Raw genomic sequence first — 23222 nt, forward strand, 5'->3', positions numbered from 1 at the left:
CTGGAAACAGAAATACAAAATTGTGTGTTAAAACTGCACAATCGTTCACTAAAAGAAAAGGTGCAAGAAATATTCCTACCATATTGCTCATCTAAAAGACCCTTATAACAAATCATGTCACTTATGAGATGTGCATAAAATTGATATGTTCTGGGTTTATAACGTCAATGACTGACTGACTTCGTGGTCTGCGCTGGCCATTAGGCTAGTTACATTCTTAACATATGTGCAACATGCTGCCCTGGGGATTTGGGATCAGAAAGAAAAAAAAAGAATTTTACTTCAAGTTAGAAAAGCTTGACCCTGTCATGTTTGTGATAGAGCAAAGTACCACTTTCTAGCTCAGAGGGGACTTTCTGACAAAATCAAATCAACAGGAGGGGTTTGGAGTTCAACAGAAGGTTGAACCTTGCCTCTCCCAACCTGGAGGTTAGGTGAACAGCTACAATGGAAAGGAGAAGAAGAGAATTTCTCACTCCTCCACCTAAGAACAGTTAAATGTAATCAGTACATCACATAATAAGTAAAGGCAGCAAGCAGAACATGACATCATATTTGGGGATGCACTGACAAAGAGCCAGTGTCCCCAAAATGTTTATAATTTAATTCAGTCACATTAAAAACAACATAGACATAACACACTGGTACATGATAGACACAAGGGCGGGGGGAAGGATTCTTGGAGTGCTGCAAAGATCAGCGTGCACAGGCTTTTGTAGAAAACGTATCTTAAGGGAAGATTTAAGGCAGAAGAGGGAAAGGTGATTCAACAAGTGGCCTAGAAAAACGGTCAAAGATGAGACAGATACAAGTGGTGAACATGATCAGCTTCAGAAGTAGGTGATTAAAAGGAGGCATGAAATAAGGAATTAGAAGACACTGCTATACTCTGAAGAGATATTTCAGTAGTTTAACTCATTCTCAAAATTTCATACTTTTCTTATCACCACCAAGTCATCAATACAAACAACGAACTGGGGCAAAGAAAAATTAACGTACTTCCCCATGAGAATTTTTTTGTTTGGTCCTTTCCCTAGGAAATCCTCTGGAGCTGGCCTCTTTCTCACAAGTCTTGTTGGCTTGGAATCTGATGGTCTAAGTAAAAAACACTTTTCAATGTCAAAATTACAGTATTTGGAGATCCAAAATGGAAGACAATAGCTTCTAGCTGACTTTCAACGCAAACTTTCCAGAGGAAAGGTTAGCTATTAGGATTTTTGGGGACCTATACCATATTACACCTCAGATTCATGACATAACTGACGACACATCTCAGAATTTGTCAATAAGAAATAATTCCCATCTGTTCCAGCAGTCCATATTATGTGTCATCTGCATGCAACCTCCAGGGGATGCAGATTCCCTCTCTACAATGCCCCTGAAGCCACGGAAGAAATTCCTCCCTTCCCTCACCTCTTCTGCTATCTCTGCAAATGGGTGGAATCAAAGAGAAGGCTCCACCAAATTCCGCCCTCAGCATATCAGGTGGTGACCCCGCTGTTTTTCCCCACTGAAGATACCAGTCACCCATGGGGGAAGGAGGGCTCCAGGATGAAAGCATAAGATGGTGGCCCACAGCCCCAAAGCCTAAGAGAGTACATTTTTTAGCCTGACATTTTATCACTTTTTAACATGGCTTATATCTAACGGCACGAGGACCTTTTACTGGCTGTATGCAATGAACTACGTTTTCTTTCAGGTCACTCACTGATCATCACTGAGCAGCTGCTGGAGGGAATTTATCCATTCAAGCATGATTACATAAAATGCTCAGCCTCACTCCAACAAAGATGTACAGGTTTTATGTTCACTACAGCCAAACTGCCAGAGATCCTATTACTGGGAATCCACACCACAAGACGTGGTCATATGGGAAAGTATTTCAGCTTGAGCTATCTTACTTTTTCATTCTGAGCTCCGCTAAGTGCAGGAGGTGGGGAAGCACATGACACTCCATCAGTCCCCCACTCTCCAATCACAGAGTCCTTGGTAGTGTCCAGAGGAAAAACACACTGCCATGGAGGCAGCTGAGCCTCCTCCTCCTGCACAGGAGAGGAAAATCCACATGTGCAGAGCCCCCAATGTACTTGGGAGTACAGGGGCACGATGGGTTCCTAAGATTTTTACACCAGAGACCTAACTGCCATCAACACACACATGGTATGTCTATACTCAAACTGCAATCACACTTTCAGTTGAAGTGGGCACACCCGCACCAGCTTTAATGTAGCTAACGTGACTAAACATAGCAGAGAAGACACGAGCTTCAGCATGGGCTGCACAAGCCCGCACAGAACCCTGGCTATGTACTCTTACTGCTAGCCCGTGCCATGGTCTGTACTGTCCCCATGTTCACGGCTACTTTTAGCTGTGCTAGCTACATTAAAACTAGCATAGGAATGCCTACTCCAGCTGCAAATCACAACTCCAGCTGCAGCATCAACATACTCTCAGGTGTGATACCCAACTATTCTGTTTAGCAAAGTTACCTGCTAAGTCACTAAATGCATAAACGTAAGTACACATACTTGAGTGGAACGGTCATTTCAAGCTAATTATAAAAGGGAATTTACTATTTTACTAGTACACTTACCTTTCTTTCACAAAACTTGGGCAGCCTTCATTTTTCCAGGTGTTCCAGTTTTCTTCAGTGTTTAATATATGCTGAAAAATAAGTAAATAGACACCTAACACCATTAAAGGACACAATCACCTTCCAAAACAGTGCCTACATTTTTTAACGCACTACTATTAGAAACACTTGAGAATGCCAAGCAAAAGATTAGAGGGAAAAAAGTCTTTTTTAGTAGGTTTGCCCACAAAGTGCTGTAAAATGCACTAAGGAATCAGTCACACCATTTCTCTTATACAAAACGTAAAAAGGAAGCTTGGTTATACACATGTATGTTCGTGCGTGCATATTTTCCCCCCACAGCAACAGGAGACAGAAAAGCATTTTAAAGAAATATGAAAATGTGACTGCATAAAAAATATCGATGATGGGGGAATTGGTGTTGGTTATGGCACCTGAAACTTTTACTTCATACCTTAAAAACTGACTAGATAGATATCAGATCAATGGCATTCTTTTAGAGCCTACTTTGATTCTGTTTAGATAAAATTACAATTTAGTATATGTCTTTTTTTTTTTTTAAATACTTACCTCTACCATTTTTGAGAATCTTTCCCCATCTGGGGGGTTTTCTGAAAGAAGCTGCAATTGGAAGAAATCATATGATTAGTATTAACTTTTGGCAATATAATTTGTAGCAGAACATTTGAAAGAAGGTAAACAACCAAAAACTGTGGAAAGCACTTCATGGATAAGAAACGCCATTTATCTGCCTTTCTGGTATTTTTCCAAGATTTCTAGTGTTTTTTCATATTTAGGAAGACAACATAGCTAGATTTCCACAGTACAGCTGTGTTGAATTATTAAAAACTGATAATACAAAACAGCAAATGGAGTAAGGAAGCCAATTCAGGGAGAGTTCCTTCGAGTTACAAGAGTTAGAGCATGCATTGTTTGTTCTCTACTGTACTGACCTGGTAAACCAGTTTTGTAGTATCTTCAATCCAGAGGGACTGTTCATCAGTTAGAACATAGTTTGAACTGTGGGTGGGGGGAAAAAAGTACTGAGTAAAAACAGGCTGGCACATGAGATGCTGTATATTCAAATCTGTAATTTGAACATTAAAATTTTCTATATGTGAGGAAGAGGTTTGTAGTTAGCCAGCAGTGTTTGAAAGGAACCAATGAATCTAGGAACAGTAAGCAATGAACTACAGTAGAAAACCCACATTCATCTCAAACAATAACTTCAGCCTATTCTGTAGACTTCATGAAATAAAGGACATTGCTTTCTTTATGCATCTAGAATCTCAACAAGAGTGGCAGGTAAGAGGGGAAGGGAGACGTGAACTATTAACGAGATCTGTGACTTGGTTCATTTACAAAAGATGAGTAATTTTTACAAACTGAAAATGAACTTTAAATTCTATTTTTGAGTTTTCACTGGTGAAAGGAAAAAAGTCCATTTGTAAAGAGGATCCCTAGGAATATAAAGCCTGAATCAAACCATTCAGTAGCAACATAGTATGTAAAAATTCATCTTTTTTGTGAGGCACTAGCTATGTTCAAAAGTAAATATAAACATGGTTATGGCTAGTCAACTTATGGAAGAAAGATTTCTGCAAGGAGCCCTCTAGTTAGAGGAATGTGAAATTTGTTAGCTCTTTTAGAAAATCAGTATTATCTTACAATAGCTATATGAAATTTTATGCTGTCACATTCCTATTTTATTCCAGGTTGGTCTACACTAGCCTAATAAATGAATATTTATGTAGACAGGAGAATAAAGTTAGTATTTGTGCCCAAATTGGATTGTAGGGCAGTTTTGCCCAGTGGGTAAGACACTGGGGTGGGACTTGGGAGACCTGCATTCTATTCCTGCCTATGTCACTACCCTGCTGGGAGAGCTTGGGCACATCACTTCCTCCTCTGTCAAATGGAGATGATAATACTGACCTCCTTTATAAAGTGCTCAGAGATGTGCTAACTAGAAGCATCATAATAAGAGGTAAGTATGATTAATTATAATTAAGGATACGATTTGGTCACGAAGGTCATGGAGTCTGAATTCCATTTCAGCCCCCTGCAACCGGCGGGGCTCTGACTTCCATGATTTATTGCCCATGTTCTGCCCGTGAATTTTAATAAAAATCCTCATACCAAAATCTTAACCTTAATTATAATAAACTCAGTAGGCAAATCATATGTACACAGCACAAGAAATGAATGATCTAAATGTATTAGTGGGGTAAGTCTGGAAATTGCAAACATTGTTTTAAATTTAGAAAGTTGTACTCTAATACAGCAAAATTAGAGTATTTAGCAACATAAGAAAACTCTGTCATGTCACTTTAGGATTATAAAAAAAAAAGACCACAACCACTGCTGCTGGTATTTTGGACACACACACCCCCACACACACACACCCCTTTAGCATACAAAGGGCCAGATCCTTCAACCAGATGTTCCTCACTGTCAGATCTCTCAGACAGCCCAAATCCCATTATCAGATCTCTTCCTAAGTTTTACAGAAGATTTCCCATTAAAAGGACAGCAAATTTGGTGTCTCTTTTAAAAATGCATTAGTCTGCTTGTACTTATAAACCCAATCTCCCCCAAAAAGACAAACATTCCCAACTTACCTTTTAAATTTGACCTGTCCCTTTAGATACTGAAATAGTATTAGATACTGTAGCAAGATGTGACGGCGGAAGTTACTGTCACTCAGCTGTAAATCCATTAGCTAAAAAAACCCAAAAAAGCTAGGTTAAAAAACCCCATACCAACTATACATGATTCATCTGATCCAATATATTTTCAGATCATCTTCAAGCTTTCAAATGGAAAGCCTGTATGTATTTGATAGGAGCAGTCTCAACTTAGCCTACATAAATCTGAAGTTATCAAATATAGTGAAATCTGTAGTCAAGATTGTCCATATGTGGCAATTCATTGTAATGATCTTCAAAATGTATTACGTATCATTCTGCCTCACTTTTATTAGAATGCCTTCTCTACTAAGACACCAACTTTGACGTCTTGGGTGATATATTAATGTGATATCTGTTAAGAAAAGATAAAAGCATGAAGAATGGTGTATATGGGCAACTCATGGTTCCTTGAATCCATTACAAAGGTTTTATACTGTTACGCAGGCCAGTTTTACAGCATTCTACCTGAGGCATCATTCACTTCAAGCGTGCAAGGATTTGGACACCCACCACAAATGCCCTCACAGATGTAAAACTATTTTTCCCTCTACCAGCATACATTTGCAACCCTGAAAAGCTATTACCCTGCATAATTAAAAGTTTAAAACTAACTAAAAAAGGGCTCTGAACACTTCTTTCCCATGCAACATTTGTGTTGCAGCACAGATTTTTACAAAAAACATCTAGTTTTTACTACCAGATTCAATTTCTCCCAGCAAAACTTCCTACTGAGGTGGTCCAGTGCTTGGCTCCCAAGCAGTATTACTGCTACACGAAAAGTTAAGGAAAAGAATAAAAACTGACAGTTCCCTTGACTGTGCAAAAGGGGCTATGATGTGTTAGACACTACGTATACTTGGGCTCTGTGAAAAGGTATTGGCAACACTAGTCTCTGCACCCACTTATCATTGTCTAAAGTAATAGACATGGAACAGTTTTATGCTCCACTATACAAGATGGCTAAGGAAACTCAAGGGGGCGGGGGGGGAGAAGAAGCAGCTCAAAACAAAAAAGGTAACTTTGGTACCATATGAATTATTTCAAAGTTAAATAATGTATATTATTTCAAAGGGTAGATATTTTAGTATTTATCAACTTAAAATCATGCAATTGCCATAAAGTACATAATTCTATGCACATTACTACAACACTAAAAGAGATTTGCAATAATTTCCTCAAAAATTACAATACAATAAAGCAGAAAGTGCAGGTAAAACAACTGTATGCTCATTTTAAGCGTTGAAAGTTCAGTTGTATGTGATAAGAAAAAAGATTGTAAATATTTACTTTTGTTCATTTTCCTTCTAAATTGTAACATTATGGAACAATATAGGTCAGATGGTACAATTGCAACTGTACCAACTTTTATCGGTATCCAAGCTTTTCCGTCTTTATACAAAAACGGAAGTCAGGTACAATACCTTTTCACTAGTTAAGAACTTTGCAAAGTAGACATGTTCTCCCCCTGTTTTTAGTTCTTCCAACTTTTTTCTGGAGGCCTGTGTGTCATCCAATTTGTAGCTTTTAAAAACAGCCAAAACTTCTTCGGAGTACTGTAAAGCAAATGGTACTTATGTGAAAATACCAGCTATGCATTTTTTAACTAGAAAAACAGGACCAATCCTAGAAGGTTTTGAGCTAGTAAATATAAGTTTGCTATTCACAATCAGTAGAAACATCTGTGTGTAGTGTTAGCCAAAACACAAAAGTTATCCACTTAAAAGTCTGATGGAGAATGAATTTTGCACAGGAAAACTTGACTGTTAGCTTCTTGAGTAATTCAAGACAAAAGTAGGAATATGTTGTCCTTCAAGCGTTAAGTGGAAATTACTGAAAACTTAAATAATTTATAATGTGCGAAAAAGGAAGCTGACTGGTATTACTGAAACTACAGCTATGGCTCCCTACAGTTAAAGATGCAAGACAAGTTCAGTTCTAAGCCCTATATTGTCCCTGTCTCCCTGCCCCATTTTCTAATGTTTCCTCTCTCACACACACAAAACTTTGGCCTGAAAGGTCTTGCTCACAGTCATACCAAAGGAGAGGGTGTGTGAGCATGAAAATTTCAGGGAAACTGACAGACACTTAAATCTTGAAAAAAGCCACATGAAATTTTCACCACCCTATAATTTGTCTAGCCATTTTGGGCTACTCACTTCCCAGAAAGCACTTGTTTCAAAGCTTCAATACTTCTGAATCACTTAGTTTTTCAAAAGAACTAATGCACAGAGTACATTTGACACAATTTAATCCATAAAGTGAAAGTGATTTGAACTCTATTTTTAAGATACACATTTAGTGCTTTCCTGTTTAATCAGTGTATGTAAGAGCTTTCTCCATAATGGTTTTAGTGCTATACTCAGGCACCATCACACTTCCTTTTGCACATGCTAGAGCAGGTACTAATAGTTAAACTTAAGTCTCTACTTTTAGAATTAATTTAAAATATACTTTAAAAAATTATGCTAATGACAATTCATTTTCACGGAGAACCTTTGTCAGAATTTCCAAATTTGGCTTGGTTAAGTCCTGTCATTCTTGGTACTCCAAAATAATTTTTTTTTCTTTTACAGAGATTTTAAAAAGTGAAGAATGTTTTAAAACCTTAACCAAGATGTAACTTTAAAAATAAAATCCGCTCATGAGATCAAGCATTTTACCAGTAGCACATATAGCAAGTGGTTTGAAATAAGAAAGTTTTCCTTCTACTGAGTAACAAAAGGTAGAATTTTAAGACAAATGATTATAAGCCATTGTCTATTACAGAAACAGTTTAGCAATTATATTTACTAATCATACACATATCTACATAGCTGGCAAAACTGAAACATTGTTATTCACTATCCAACTGGTACAATGAGCTATGTGTATATGGCAGCTTCAAATCACAACATAAAGTCCTGACTCTACAGGGACTCTAAAAGGACCTGCCTAAGCAGAACATTATCTTGCACAAAATCCCACTGGCATCAACAGGACTCCAAAAAGGCACACCTCCCTGGATTCATTTGCAAGATTTAAGCCTAAAGCAAATGTTTTTCTCTTATCTAGGAAAAAAAAACAAGTTCTGGTTTTTGCTATTAACAAAAGAAAAACAGCTTTTGATATTGTTGGAACACATCAGCATTTCTATAAATGTCAGGAAATCATATATACATGTAGCTTTGTTAGCTGACCTACTGTGTGTACAAACAAATAACTGCATGTCTAACTCTGCACAAAATGTATAATGCATGAACTCGTGCACTCTTACTTTCCAGTATCATGAATAGTTTAATCTTTGGAAACAATACTTTCACTTGTGGAACAAAAGGTGAATTGCTGAACAGGTTTAATATAGGAACACAAATTACCTTAAGAAATGTCTTCCACGAGATCTTCTCATAGCACTGCACAGGATTCCTAAAGTAATCCTGAAGCGACCAGAATTTTCTATACAGGTTGTAATCTATTGGAATGGAGCTAACAAAGCAAATTATTATTTTACTCTGGCTAGTTTGGGATAAAAATGCTAAACAAATAAAGGTCCATTTTCATGAATACAGAATCACTGAAAACAAAACTACCACTATTCTTGTAAATCAAAAAAATGAAAAGCCAGTAGTAAGCCCTTCCTAGAGACAGTAACTCGGAATATCAGGCCAAAACAGGGGGTTTCATTCAGCCTGTTCATTTTCAGCTGTTATTTTAGGATCAGAACACTTTTCTTGAACTCTTTCTCCAAGTTCAACACTTCCATAGGCAGAGAAGCAGTACAGCCTCCTCTCCTCAAAGCATGCAATAATGACTGATACTGTAACCAGTCTATGGACGCTTGAAAACAGTGTATGTTGTCTTTCCTCTTTTAGGCAACCCACGTTAAAACATATTAAGACATACTGGGGCAGTGCCTTTACCTTGTAATGGCAAGAGAAACATGAGTGGATTTGAGATGGGTGTTGCAGGTAGCAATTTATTATGCAACTACCTGGGTTCCTGAACTGGCCCTTTAAATTAAACACCAAACAATTTTAGGTTCAGATTCTGCATCTCCTAGGCACAAATTTTAGAAGCGCTCTCTCACACCACCTGAGACAGTGATTTCACATGCACCAATAGTAACTGTGCATGCAAGTTAGCCAGTTTGATTTGTAATGGTCATTCACACGATCATGGTAACTATGCCTACAGATTCTCTTTCAGCCTTTGGGGCCGATATCAGGTGGAAAACAAGGCAGAGGAGAAATAACTACAGGGAGGGACATGACTAAAGATCACCCATTTTAAATATGAGCCTGCTGCTGTTGGTAAAGCAACAGTTAGCCACTTGAAAGCTGTCTGGCTTCTCTTCCCACTGACATAGTGGCTTCTAGGAGGAGCTGTTCCTGTGGCTAGCTACATAGTCACAAGCTGAAACAGTAGCTTGTTAATCACTCTTTTCCGATGGTATTCACATTAACCACGTCGGCGACCATACTATGTTCCACTCCTCCCACGAACATGAGAGAGTAGGAGAGGGTAAAGTAATTTACCCAATATGGGTATTTAAAAAAACAGAGTTAAAAAAACAAAAGACCAGGGGAGCAAGTGGACAGAAAGGAAAAACAGTACCAACTCAGACTTTAAGGTCAGATTAGACCATCATGATCATCTAGTCTGACCTCCTGCATATTGCAGGCCACAGAACCTCACCCACCCACTCCTGTAACAGCCCCATGATCTCCAAGTTACTGAAGTCTTTAAATCGTGATTTGAGGACTTCAAGACAAGAGAATCCATTATTTACTGTAGTTCAAACCAGCTGTTCCCCTTGCTACAAAGGAAGGTGAAAACCCCACAGGGACTCTGACAATCTGACCTAGGGGAAAATTCCCTTGACCTCAAACATGGTGATCAGTTAGACCCTAAACATTTCGGTGAGACTCAAGAGCCAGACACCTGGGAAAGAATTCACTGTAGTAATTCAGAGCCCTCCCCACCTAATGTCCCATCTCCACGCATTGGAGATATTTACTATCAGCCATGGATGGGTCACATGTCATTGTAGGCAACCTCATCATAAACTTATCAAGCTTAGTCTTGAAACCAGTTAGCTTTTTTGTCCCCACTGCTCTCCTTGGGAAGCTGTTCCAGAATTCACTCCTCCAATGGTTAGAAACTTTTGCTCAATTTCAGCCCTAAACTTGTTGATGGCCAGTTTATATCTACTTATTCTAGTGCCAACATTGGCACTTACTGTAAATAACTCTTCTCCCTCCCTGGTGTTTATCCCCTGGATGTATTTATAGAAAGCAATCATATCTCCCCTGAGCCTTCATTTGGTTAAGCTACACAAGCCAAGCTCTAAGTCTCCTCTTGTAAAGTAGGTTCTCCATTCCTTTGATCATCCTAGTAGCCCTTCTCTGTACCTCTTCCAGTTTGAATTCACCTTTCTTAAACATGGGAGGCAAGAACTGCACACAGTATTCCAGATGAGATCACACCAGTGCCTTGTATAATGGTAGTAACACTTCTCTATCCCTACTGGAAAACTTTGCCTGATGCATTCTAGTATTGCATTAGGCTTTTTCAAAGCTGGATCATATTGGTGGCTCATAGTTGACGACCAGGTTTTTCCTCCTCCTCCGTCACTTCCAACGGATGTGTTCCGCAGCTTATAGCAAAAATTCTTGTTAGTCAGTCTCTAGCTACATGACTTTGCACTATTAAATTTCATCTCATTTCTATTACTCCAGTTTTTAAGGTCATCCAAATCTTCTTGTATGATATGCCAGTCCTCCTCTGTATTGGCAATACCTCCCAACATTGAGTCATCCACAAATTTTATTAGCTCACCCTCACTTTTTGTGCCAAAGTCATGAATAAAAAAAAGTGTGAAATAAGATTGTCCCAAGACTGATCCCTGAGAAACTCCACCAGTAACCTTACTCCAGCCTGACGGTTCACCTTTCAGTAGAACCTGCTATAGTCTCTCCTTCAATCAGTTCCTTAGCCACCTTTCAATTCTCAGATTATCTACAGCTTTTCCAATGTAACTAATAATTTCCCATGTGGAACTATATCAAATGCTTTACTGAAATCCAGGTAGATTAGATCTACTGCATTTCCTTTGTCTAAAAATATCAATTATTTTCTCAAAGAAAAAGATAAGGTTGGTCTGACACCATCTACCTTTTGTGAAACTATATTGAATTTTATCCCAATTACTTCTATGTCCTTAACTACTTTCTCTTTCAAAATTTGTTCCAAGGCCTTGCATAAAATTGAGATCAAATTAATAGGGTTGTAGTTTCCAAGATCATTCCCCTCCCTACCCCTTTCTTAAAAAGAGGTTCTATATTAGCACTTCTCCTCTCATAGGGTATGCCCCCCTAATTTACAGATTCTTGCTGCTGGGCTTGCAATTTCATCTGCCAGTTCCTTTAGTATTCTTGGATGGAAATTATCCAATCACCCCGATTTGATCCCATTAAGCTGTTTGAGTTTGACTTCCACCTCAGATGTGGTAATTTCTACTTCCATATCCTTGTTTCTATTAGCCACCCTGCCACTACCCCTAAGCTCCTCCTTACCCTTATTAAAAGCTGAAGTGAAGTATTTGTTTAGATGCTGGGCTATGCCTAGATTATCTTTAACCTCCACCCCCACCCTCATCGCTTAGCGGTCCTCACTTCTTCTTTCCTTGTTTTCATTTATATGGCTAAAGAACTGTTTACTATTGGTTTTAGTTTCCTTTTCAAGGTCCAACTCTGCTTGGCTTTTGGCAGTTCTCACTTTTCCCCTATGCCTTCTGACTTCCAAGTGGCAGCTTTCCTTGCTGACCATCCCATCTTCCATTCCTTATAGGCTTTCTGCTTTCATGTGCTCAACTGCTGTCCTGATTCAGAGCATAGTCTCTCTCAGGTCATGATTTATGACAGGATATTTATATCAGTAAGGTCCCTTAATGGACCCACTTCAACAAACATTTCTGGCTTTAAGGGAGTGTGGTGTTAAGTATGTGTTGACTCATTCCTCAGAAGGGTATGTCAGTGGTAACACTTCCAAACTTTGAAACATCAAAGAGCAGCAAATCTATAAAGCTATATATTTCTCATTCCTTCAATACGGGGTGGCCAACCTAAGCCTGAGAAGGACCCAGAGTTTACCAACGTACATTGCCAAAGAGCCACAGTAAAATGTCAGCAGCCCCACGTCAGCTCCCCTCCCCCAGCACCTCTGCGGATCAGCACCTCCCCCTCCCTCCCAATCAGCTGTTTTGTGGCATGCAAGAGGGGAGGGATGGCGGGGGGGGGGGGAGTGAGGGCATGGCAGTCACAGGAAAGGGGGCAGGAAGGGGTGGAGTGGGGGCAGGGCCTGTGGCAAAGCCAGGGGTTGAGCAGTGAGCACCCCCTGGCACACTGGAAAGTTGGCGCCTGTAGCTCCAGCCCCAGAGTCGATGCCTATACAAGGAGCCGCATATTAACTTCTGAAGAATCGTATGTGGTTCCGGAGCCACAGGTTGGCCACCCCTGCTTCAATACTACAATTTTTTTAAAAAAGTGATCATATTGATATATCAATCCTGCTATTACTGTTTCAGTGCAATATTTTCTGATTATTTGCATGTACTTTACATCTGGCTCATCTGACCTGGAATCCATAGCAACAAAATCCTAGAGCACAGCCGCTCTCACACTAATGATTCAACCACTGTGAATGCAGCACTATTACAAGCTTACATTTACTGCTTCTGCCTCACTGTTTTACCACTCCTCTAATAATACAGCAAGATGGCAAAGGACAGCAATTTGTGGTTTAGTATGGTAAAAAGAACAAACATGCTGTTTAGTACCTGTAAAACTAATTACACTAAGAATATCAATAATCTGAGCAGAAGTTTGTTCTATAAATGCTGACACAAAGTCCATTTAAAAAAAAAAAGCACCTTGTTGATTATGCCTTGCACCACAGTGTCTCCAGCTCTCCCTCTGGGACAGGTGAAGCCACTTAAATGGAATGTGGATAATTAGAAAGAAGCTTCTTTAACATAAAAGCCTCAGGGAACAAGTTTTTTCCTATTACATTGAACATTTTCTTGATCGAGGACTATGGTAAACTGCTCAGCCACTTTACTGGAATGATTTTCAACCTCAGTGCCAATTACACTGTCAATTACAATTAAGGTGGTGATGTGAGTTAGAAGTCAAGTAGCCTGCAGTTTATCCTCTCTTCATGCACCCCCATGTTGCAAGCCAGAAAATAGAGAATTTCTTTTAACTATTCATTTAGTATTTTGAAAATTAGTAATAAGTTAGAAAGTAATTAGTTTAATTAAATAAAAGGCTTAAACAAAAACTTAAGTCTTCAATTACATTAACTGAACTGAGGACATTCTATAAACCCACAGGCAATAACTGTCAGTTGTGGGTTACTGAAGTTAGGCACCAAATAAGTGGCTTGATTTTTCAGAGCCATCTATTTAAATGGAAAACTTTGTATTATCATATTTGAAAATTTTGGCCTACCACCACTTTGGATAAATATTTTTTTAAAATGAGATAGGCTGGTATTTGGATCCATGAAGTTTTATCATCCGAGGCCTTGTCTATACTACTGCTGTAAGTCAACCTAAGTTACACTACTCCAGCTATGGGAATAACATAAGTGAAGTTGATGGGTGATGCTCTCCCGCTGGATTTACTTTACTCTTCTCGGGGAGCTGGAGTACCAGAGTCAAGGGAAGAGTACTCTGCCATTGACTTAGAGGGTCATCACCGGACTTGCTAAAATCGACACCCTGCTGCATCGATCACAGCAGTGCTGATCTACTGGTAAGTGGAGGCACGGCCTGTCTTATACTGTATTCAGTTTTTAATTAAACACCACTATCAAATGCTTGTTATGGTATTTTTTGGTAACATCAAAAATGTGGCTTCATTATTTGAAGACAATATTGTATTAAAATTAATGTGAATACTTAGATTGGACTGGACTTTTTTTTTTCACATTAGGTCATAACTGTTTAAAGAAAGGAATAATTCTGAATACAGCATACAAGAATATAGTTTCTAAACTAAGCATTCTTAAGCTAAAACTCCAGTTTTCAATCTACCACCGCATGCTTTCACTTCATAATTTTAAAAGCTAAACTAAACTTTAAGCTCACCAACTTGTAGGCGCTTCATCATCTCCCATTTCACCTTCTTCTACTTCCATTCCTTCATCTCTCTCCTCTATGTGCTGACAGAAAGGGGGGAGGAGAGGGGAAGAAAGTACACTCTAAGCGCAGAAACTACATATACACATTTGAATCTGCATGTCATTCTCATTATTCCAGTTTCCTAGACCTTCATTATTCATTGGAACCAAAACAAAACATCCTCTGAACAGTTTTTGGTTTGTTCATTCTTAAGCCAGGTCTTCAACTAGCAACTATTAGAACACTGACGCAGCGTTGCGATAGGTAAGGTAGCGAGTGCTGCAACTCGCATTTTAAGTAAACATGGAAGTTAAAACGGGTCTTGAAATGTGATGACTTGTAAAGGGAATTCCCTTTACTTTAATCCTTTCCCCTCTACAGGCCTGATCCAGGACAGCCTGCATATGAAGGAAGGGTGCGTAAGCATGTGCTTAAGTGCTTTCCTGAATTGCAGCCTATACTATTTTTTCCCTTCTTCCCTCCCCATCTCTTGGGGAGTTACACTCAACATATGCTCCGAAAATGGTTTTCAATTTTCTTGAATTGAAAAAATTAGGAGCAGTCACCTAGTTTAACTTCTGGGACACAAAGAGAAATACAGGCAGATACAAAAGAGAACATCAAGGAGGAAAAAGCTCCATCAATAGCATACACTACGGTTTTGGTCTCTTAATGAATTCCAGATTTTTTTAACTTCCTCTTTTTTTAAAAACTGCTTTAATTTTTGGTTCAGAAAATTTAGGATACAGTAACTTAGAGGTTTTCTTTCAGTGTTGTCCTACACTACTAGGTCCCTCTCACAAATACATATATATTGTATAGATGTGTGTGAGAGTCAGAGAGTGTCTGTCTCTCTCTCTCTCATATATTTATTTATTTCTGTAATGGACCATGCAAGGGCAGACTCCCTGACTTCAATGGAGCTCTGAGAGGGCTTGTACAGGCCCTGAATCTGCAAGTCAGAGAGAGGGCATGCTAGCACTGCAGTTTCACAAGTAGTCAGGAAAAGCTTATTTGATTAAGATATTAACCCTCAAACCTCAAGTTAAAGGTTTAAAATTCCCACATCCCATCCTACCTATAATGATTGCTGACAAAGTGGGTGAAATACATGTTAAGTTCCAGACCAGAATGATGTTTTATAGGAGTGCTATAACCAGAGTTAGAAGTATATAATTCTAAATACTGGTTAAAAGTGGTTGTGATTATTTTGTGCCAGCTCTCCTATAGTTTTACACAAATTTTCTGCAGACACATTGAGCATAATGCATCAATTCTCACCTTCTGTCCTAGAGTGCTCTCTTGTTCATTAGTATTGAAAACTGTGACATTTTCCAGATTAAACTGACTTTGCAAATTGAGTCCTGCAGAAAAAATACCAACTTTTAAAAAGAGCAGATATGTCAGTCTGGGAATTGATGAAGTTCATAAAGCCAGCTCATGATTATTACCCAACATACAGTAGCCAATCTGTAGGAAACAAATCAAGTAACAGTTTGTTTGTATTTATAAAAAGTGAATGATTTTTAAATTCTATGTTAGACACATATTAAAGTCAAAATTAAAAGCTGATTTCTGGTTAAAGTCAATTTTGTTTGAAGTAAGATTATTAGAGACTGGAGTATTTAATCTTTTAAGCTACTCTTCTTTCATGTGAAATACACAAAATCTCACCTGACTTCTCTGAAAGAGGAAATAATCTAGCCAGGAATAGCTGAATTCTTCCACAGAAGACAGTGTTCTGTGATTTAGATAATCTTCTTAGGAGATCTAAATAATGTAAAAATGAGAAAGCAGAGATAAGCATTAATGTTATCACATGTATTATCTCCCAACTTTTCATCCATTTTGTCTCTAGCACTCATTTTAAGAGTTCAGATAGGTGGGATCTCCATAACTAACAAAATAAATTTGAGACATCTGTAAATTTAAATGCTACTATCTTAAATGACCCTTTCTCCCTCAGGCCTCAAATGTTTTATCTAATGTGTTCTAGTGGACCAAGTCTCTGAATTCCCACAAACCAAGAGTCCTAAAATTGTCTTTAAAGATAATTGCAGAAAGAAGCCTATTGGACCACTCCTTCCAATACAGCCTCTGGCAATGATGAGAGCTTAAATGTTACTCAGAAACTTTCTTCTAGCGTCTCTCTCTCCTTCTCTGTGATAGAGAGAAATTTCCCCATAATCAAAATGAAGCTCATACTGAACAGCAAGGTCTTGAGTACCTACCAAGACAAACAGCTCATCATTTTAAAAACTATTACAGAAGACAGTCTAATGTGACTCAAATATTAAGACCCTAGCTTTGTTCAGCTGTTTTTGGACCTGCATTGCACTTCCGCAAAAAAGTGCTACTCACCGTTGCACATTCTCAGCAAGTAGTTCTTCCCAGCTGAATAAAATGTATTCTGTAAAACAGAGCAAACGGATCAGTCTCATTCGGAGGATGCTGCAAATCTTCAATAGCTTTTGTCTTTTCAACTCAACAATACAGATCACATTGATATTAGAAATAAATCCATCTGAGTCCTTCCTGTTCTTAAACCTCAACAGCGAATTTCCACTTATTTAAGGAAGACTCCATAAAAAAGTCCCAAAAATTCCAAGAAAATTTCTAGTTCATAAAGTAACCCAAGCTTAATGCCAACCTCCATACAAATACAAGAAATGCTGGTAATTCATGTGCTTTTTCTGAAAGGCTCTTAACACAGTGAGAAATACTGATTTGTCATCCACTTTTTCCCTGTGTTTTATGTATAGATGTAAAGTTAAGAGAAGCACATAAACACAAAAGATTTAGAACAGCATCAGCTGACAGTAGAAACTTGCCAGTACAAGGAATGAAATGGATGATGTTTGGAATGACAGAAACCTGTCCTGAATGGCTAGGAGGTCACATTTAGATCAAGGAACAGAGAACAATTATTTGAGGGTACTCGGAAGCTTTTTATGGATAAATCTGAAGAGCTGCCAACACTAAAGATATTGTAAACGTTGAAATTTTGGGCTGATTTTGAGGGGTTCTCATGATCATGCAATAAAACTGGAAACTCAGAAATATTGTTTGAAATGCCCAGTTTCCCCTTCAACTTCTGAAGGCTGCTGTTCTTGTGCTGCATGCAGTGCAGAGCACTGGAGCCTGCACATCCTTTGGCTTTGGCAGTGGCAGCAGCAGATTCACCCCCACCACCAACCACAATCTAGGAAGGGAGAGTGACTGAAGGAAGGAGCCCAAGGGAAGCCCCTTCTCCTGCAGGCTAGAGGGGAGAAAGCTGCTGAGGAAGGAAAGGGGGAGGAAGAAGGGGTGGGTGCACATGGCAGTTGAGGCCTGCATTTTGCGTGTGCACATTCTGTACACATTTTGAGTTGAATTTCCAATCTGTTATTGTCACAGACCATTTGGGATAGGCAGGGGATTTAATAAAAACAAGACAGACCAAAAAGATGATTTATTCCTTTTTTTTTAATTAATCATGATTTTTTAACTAAGTTAGTTCTGAATCTGCTATACTTACAAGCCTACCTTCTGTGTTTCCTATAAGCAGGCAATACTGACAATATTTATTCCACTATTTCAACACAAAAATAAAAGACAAAATCCATCTTGTTAATTGGTCAATCATTTATACCTCCATATCATCATCTTCAGCATGAACGAAACACACTTTGGAAAAAATACTCACTGATTTCCATGTAGTGACATTTTTTTCGACAAAGGTAAAAATTTTGTCACACTGATCCAAAGGCAGGCAATCCAGAACATCTCCCAGAAGAACAAAAGGGGTTGATGCTGTACAGATACCTTTAGAGAGGGGTGGGAGTGCAAGGATCATTTTAGTCAGAAAGACTTGCACCTAATAACTGTATTAACAAAGATGGAACAAGGAAGTTGCAAAGTATCATGAGAAAGAAGTTACCACAAAAAGTCAGAAAAGGTAGGGACTAAAATGTAAATTCTTCTGTTTTCGTGTGTGTGTGTGAGCACAAGTATGTACAGTACCTAGCACTTCGTAGGTACCGCTGTACTACAAATAAGATACAGTAATAGTTATCAAAACTTGGTAGGTCCCCAAATTAAGAGATGTTGGAATTTTTATTTAAATTTAATTTTATTACAATTAAAAGGTATTGGGCTGCTTTTTTCAGAGGAAGAAAGTGAAACTATAGTGGGGCCTACTGCTGTAAGGCTTTTTGAAGTAGAATCTGCCCGCTACCAAGAAACAATTCAGAAATGTCAGTGTTTTCATCACTGAGTGACTAATTCTTAGAATTGAAGAGACAGAGCCTCATATTCCCTCCCCCCCCCACGCCCATCCTCCTTTTTCAGACTTCCAATTTAATCATTCTACTTCAAAGATAAAGCTTCTGATGATTGTTATTATTGTCATTTAGTCAAGTGACTATTACAATGGTGCTCTGATAAATGGATGCAGAAATTACTGAGGTACACAGCATATGCAACCACAGCTAAATGGTCACACCTTACACTGATCATTTATGAAATACAAACATTTTGACAAAAGATGATTACTACCGTTCATATAAAATTTTACTCAACAAAACAAATATTTAACAGGAATACACTTAAGTGACTTATGTTTTTCCATTCATAAACAAACGGAATTGATGACCAGGGGTTCTGTGCAAGAGGGCTTCCACCATTGTCTCAATTCACATTCACAATTCTAAAGAGACATTGTAAAGACAAAGACTCAAACACTACCAACACAGCTGTGTTGCAGCAGGTCAGTTACTGCTGGGGGACCAGCATGGAAAGCCAGGAGATAAGTTTCTGTTCCAATAAGATGTTATAGGACATTGGTCAATTAACCTCACTGTCTCTCTCTTCTCAACAGTAAAATCAGGATAACAAAACCCACATTTGGAAAGAGTTTAGAGATCCATGGATGAAAAGTGCTATGTAAGTGCTATTACAACCTGAGAGAAAAGAGTCCAGAAATGAACTCAGACTCCCACTATGCTTTTAAAAAAGGATCCACTCCAATATGTACAGCGGTTACAAGTTCAGCTAGCAGAAGTTAGGCAGCTGTCCTATGCAAGAGCTCTACTACTGTTAGATCACCATAATATCTTAGCATCAGTGCAAAGAGTTAAGCTAAGGACCATGCACTAGCGGAGTCGACGTTTGTAAATACTAATGAAAGAGGATGATATGGTAAGCACACTCAAACTTATACCTTGTATCAGGCTGTTTTATATAATTACTCACTCACCATCTGTAACTCCATTAATAGCAAGAGAAATAATAGCCAAGACATTTTCACATGAGGCTTGGTTTATCTAAAAAAATGTAAAACAGATTTATTACAGAATTCAAGTAATCTGTACTATTTTGATCAGATGCATTTACTAAAGCCAGAGAAAGCTAACGTCTTGTTTTACTCAAGTATATTTTATATTACAAATGTTCAAAATCTCACTATGAGCACAAAGAAAAGTCAATGTTCATCTTCCCATGAATTTAAGCACACTAGGAAGTAACATTCAGTAGCAAGCATTTCATATGAAACTAATACCAAGTTAAACTCATGCAGTTGAGTGACATTTCCTGATTACTTTTGGTTATTAAAGACTCTATAGCACATTATGCATGGCCAGTGCTATTTGGAATACCCTTATTCCAACATGTGTAGTTACAATCTCTCTAGATTTCCTCTGCAATTTCAATGACCTGATACCTTTCATAAACAGTGGCATGGTAAATTTTAGGTCCATATAGGTATGGCACTCCAGAGTATGAAAAATCCACATCTCTGAGCGCTGCAGCGATGCAGCTCTAACCCCAAGGATAGATGTAGCAGATTTACAGAATGCTTCTGTCAGCCTAGCTACTGTCGCTCAGGAACATGGAGCTCCTACAGTGATGTAAAAACCCTTCCTTCACTTTGGATTGTGTCTATACTATGGAGTTATGTCAACATAGCCACAACTATGCTGCTATAGTCCCCACAATGTAGACATGTTGGGTGCTATTAAACGGTTAACATTTTCCCTATCCCCCACCCCCGAAGCATCTGCATTTTGGCTGCTGGGTGAAATGATTTTCTATATATTTTGTATATTACTTTGGAATGAACGGTGATACTATTCTAATCGAAGATTAAAAGACCCTTATGAGCCTACACTACAAAATGTTAGGGAATGTGCAACTTTTTTTTTTAAAGTATTTCCTTTCAGAGGGCAGAATGAAATCCTGTAAGTCTACACTCTGTTAGGTATTCTTTCATGCAAGTTATTGTTTTCAGTTTTGTTTTACTCTTAGGGTATTCCTTCAAGGGCTAAATAATGAAAAAAGCATTCTCTTAGATCCTATATAAAAGCTGTTATATCATAAATCATACAGATTTATAATTTGAAACTAAAGTACAGATTTTTAAAAACTACTGTAAACAATAAATACTTCAAGAGAGATTTTATAAACATCACTAGACTATGAGACATTTGTGAAAGCATCTTTCAATAGATAATTTTTAAAATATGGCAAAGTGATTCATGTTTCCAGCAGATATCTTAATAGTTACTGAAAGTTTTTACTAATAGCCAACATAGTACACTCAAATGGTAAATAAATGTACACAAGTTGTACATTAATTTACAATATACAATTTCAATTTGTATCAATAGTTACAGTGATGTGAACGAAATACTTACAATTTCCTCTTCTAAAACAACTCTGAAAGATTGATCCAGGGTGCATTTCTTTTCATTTTCACTACAAATAGTAAAGTTTTAGACAGTACTGATGAAACATTCAGGATCAATAATAACTAGTTGAAAAGACATTTTTAAAAATGAAATGATAACTCCTTACCTTCCAGGAATCTGGTTGAATGCATTCAATAAGGGTTTGATAGTTCTGTTGGTCAAAGCATCTCGAGTAGAATTCTAAAAACAAGTTACGTGATAAAATAAGTTGCAAGTAACTCCCAGTATGAAACCAGAAGGAAATCAAAAGTAATCCAGATACAGGAGTCTTTTTTTAATCCGACAGAAAAAGTTAAATACTAATGCTCTCTTAACATGTGGGGATTACCACAGATCAATTTCCAATAACAACAACAAACGTACACAATTTGGTGGGTCATAATGCCACAGAAAGTAATACCCTTTAAAGCACCAAAACGTATGTAAAATGAATTACGGCACACACTAACATGACTGACGCCACAAGTGATACAGAGGCCTGGCCTACTTACAAAAGTTGCACCGGTTTGACCAGAGGCACGGTTTTAAACTGATTGCGCTAAACTGGTTCAAGTTTACCTGGGGACACTCGTACGGGCTTAGCTCGCAACGGTAAACCGACATAAAGTTGCCCACACAGAAATTTACGCTGGTTTTTTTTTTTTTTTAATTGATTAAACTGAAACTGCTGCAGGTCCTACGTGCAGCCCCGAGATCCAGCACCAATTGGTGGCCCCAGTGGGAAAGCTACCTGCGCAGAGCCCTATGTCCAGGCCCGGCCAGTCGGGAGAGCTGCTGGGTCTGCCGCTGGCTGGCCCACCCCCCGCAGCAGCCGAGTCACCTGCCCCGCGGGTGTCGGGGGGACACACCCCACGGGCGGGGCCAGGAAGGCGGGGGGGGGGCGCGCGCGGCGGCGGGCAGGGCCAGGGGATGCGCGCGGCGACCCCCCCCCAGGGCCGGGAGAGCAGGAAATGCCTGCGCCGGGCTCCGCGCCGAGTACGCGGTGGCGTACACCGGGCACCACCGCCAGGTCCCGCTCCGCGCGCCAGGCGAGTCCGTGCCTCGGCTCCGCGCCCGCGCTGCTCACCGTGAAGCGGAGCCGCGCCTCGGGGAGGCTGAAGAGCGGCGGCGACATCCTCCCTCCGGCGCTCTGCGGCCCGCGCTTATGACGCCATCGCTCAGCGCCTCGGCGTCGAAACCATAGAGGGTGGAGCTCTTCGCCGCCGCCACGCCCCCTCCCTCGGGCTAGAGCGCCCTCAGCCACCGGCCTGTCGCGCCCCGAGGGCCAGGGAGAGGTAGGGCCCCACCCACCAGGCCGGCTAGAGGGACTCCGGGGGCGGGGAATGGAGCGCGGGGTCACGTGACTGTGAAAACGTCGCTTTGCTCCGCCTCCCTCCCGGCGCTGCGCTGTGCGAGGCGGGCACCTCCCCACCAGCCCGCCCCCGGCCCGCTCCGCTGGCCCCAGGGCCGCGCCGCCTGCCTGCGCCTGGGTGGTGTTGCCGGCACCCAGCGCCAGAGGCGAGCAACAGCAGGGGTTCGTTGCCCGGTGTGCGTCACCCCGTAAACACAACGGGGTGGAGAAGCAGAAGAGTTTATTTGGCGCTCCAAAGAAGGTACGGGGAGAAAAGAATCTCAAATCCTGCACACTGAGCAGGCAGAGTCGCATACCTTTATGCTCCTTATCTCTATTGCATTACACATCAGCCAAGTAAAACTGCCTTATATGGGTTACAACAATACTTTTTCCGGCAACCTTAACAAGCATTTAGCAATTCAAAACAACAGCACAGCCTGCTTAGCCTTGCGATTAATGAGGCAAATAAGCGGTTATGGCCTTGTAGCTGATTCCTGCCTTTATCCTAACTTGGCGCCAGCAAAACCTACACAAAACAGCTCTATCTGCAGCTGCAGCATCATTTTGGGAGTACAAGGGCTTTCTCAGGCCAGCCAGGACTGAATTCTGTGAAGGGGGGTTGAGAAGGCACCTGGGCCTAGAGCAAAGAGACTTCCTCGACACTCATGGTCTTCCATCCCCTCGACTTAACTAGTGGCCATGCCCTGGGACCCCAACG

General features: G+C 39.8%; 1 protein-coding gene across 3 annotated transcripts in view; it reads right to left on the reverse strand.

The window, feature by feature from the left end:
- The window catches only part of THOC1 (THO complex 1), a 35160-nt gene extending 12642 nt beyond the window's left edge, over positions 1-22518 (reverse strand). The window contains exons 1-16 of one of the 3 annotated variants that reach the window (XM_037892774.2): positions 22238-22518; positions 21278-21351; positions 21118-21178; positions 19680-19746; positions 18129-18247; positions 16805-16853; positions 16118-16213; positions 15725-15807; positions 14411-14484; positions 8637-8745; positions 6705-6836; positions 5215-5315; positions 3547-3613; positions 3164-3214; positions 2594-2664; positions 1000-1095 (exon numbers count right to left, since the gene is read on the reverse strand). In XM_037892774.2, coding sequence (XP_037748702.1) covers positions 1000-1095; positions 2594-2664; positions 3164-3214; positions 3547-3613; positions 5215-5315; positions 6705-6836; positions 8637-8745; positions 14411-14484; positions 15725-15807; positions 16118-16213; positions 16805-16853; positions 18129-18247; positions 19680-19746; positions 21118-21178; positions 21278-21351; positions 22238-22285 — 1298 coding nt within the window. In that variant the 5' untranslated portion in view covers positions 22286-22518. The remainder of the gene's footprint in view (positions 1-999; positions 1096-2593; positions 2665-3163; positions 3215-3546; positions 3614-5214; positions 5316-6704; positions 6837-8636; positions 8746-14410; positions 14485-15724; positions 15808-16117; positions 16214-16804; positions 16854-18128; positions 18248-19679; positions 19747-21117; positions 21179-21277; positions 21352-22237) is intronic. The other 2 variants (XM_037892776.2, XM_037892775.2) reach the window with 2 other exon arrangements.
- Between the last annotated feature and the right edge of the window lie 704 nt (positions 22519-23222).

Source organism: Chelonia mydas, chromosome 2 (genome assembly GCF_015237465.2).
Source record: "Chelonia mydas isolate rCheMyd1 chromosome 2, rCheMyd1.pri.v2, whole genome shotgun sequence".
NCBI lineage: Eukaryota > Metazoa > Chordata > Testudines > Cheloniidae > Chelonia > Chelonia mydas.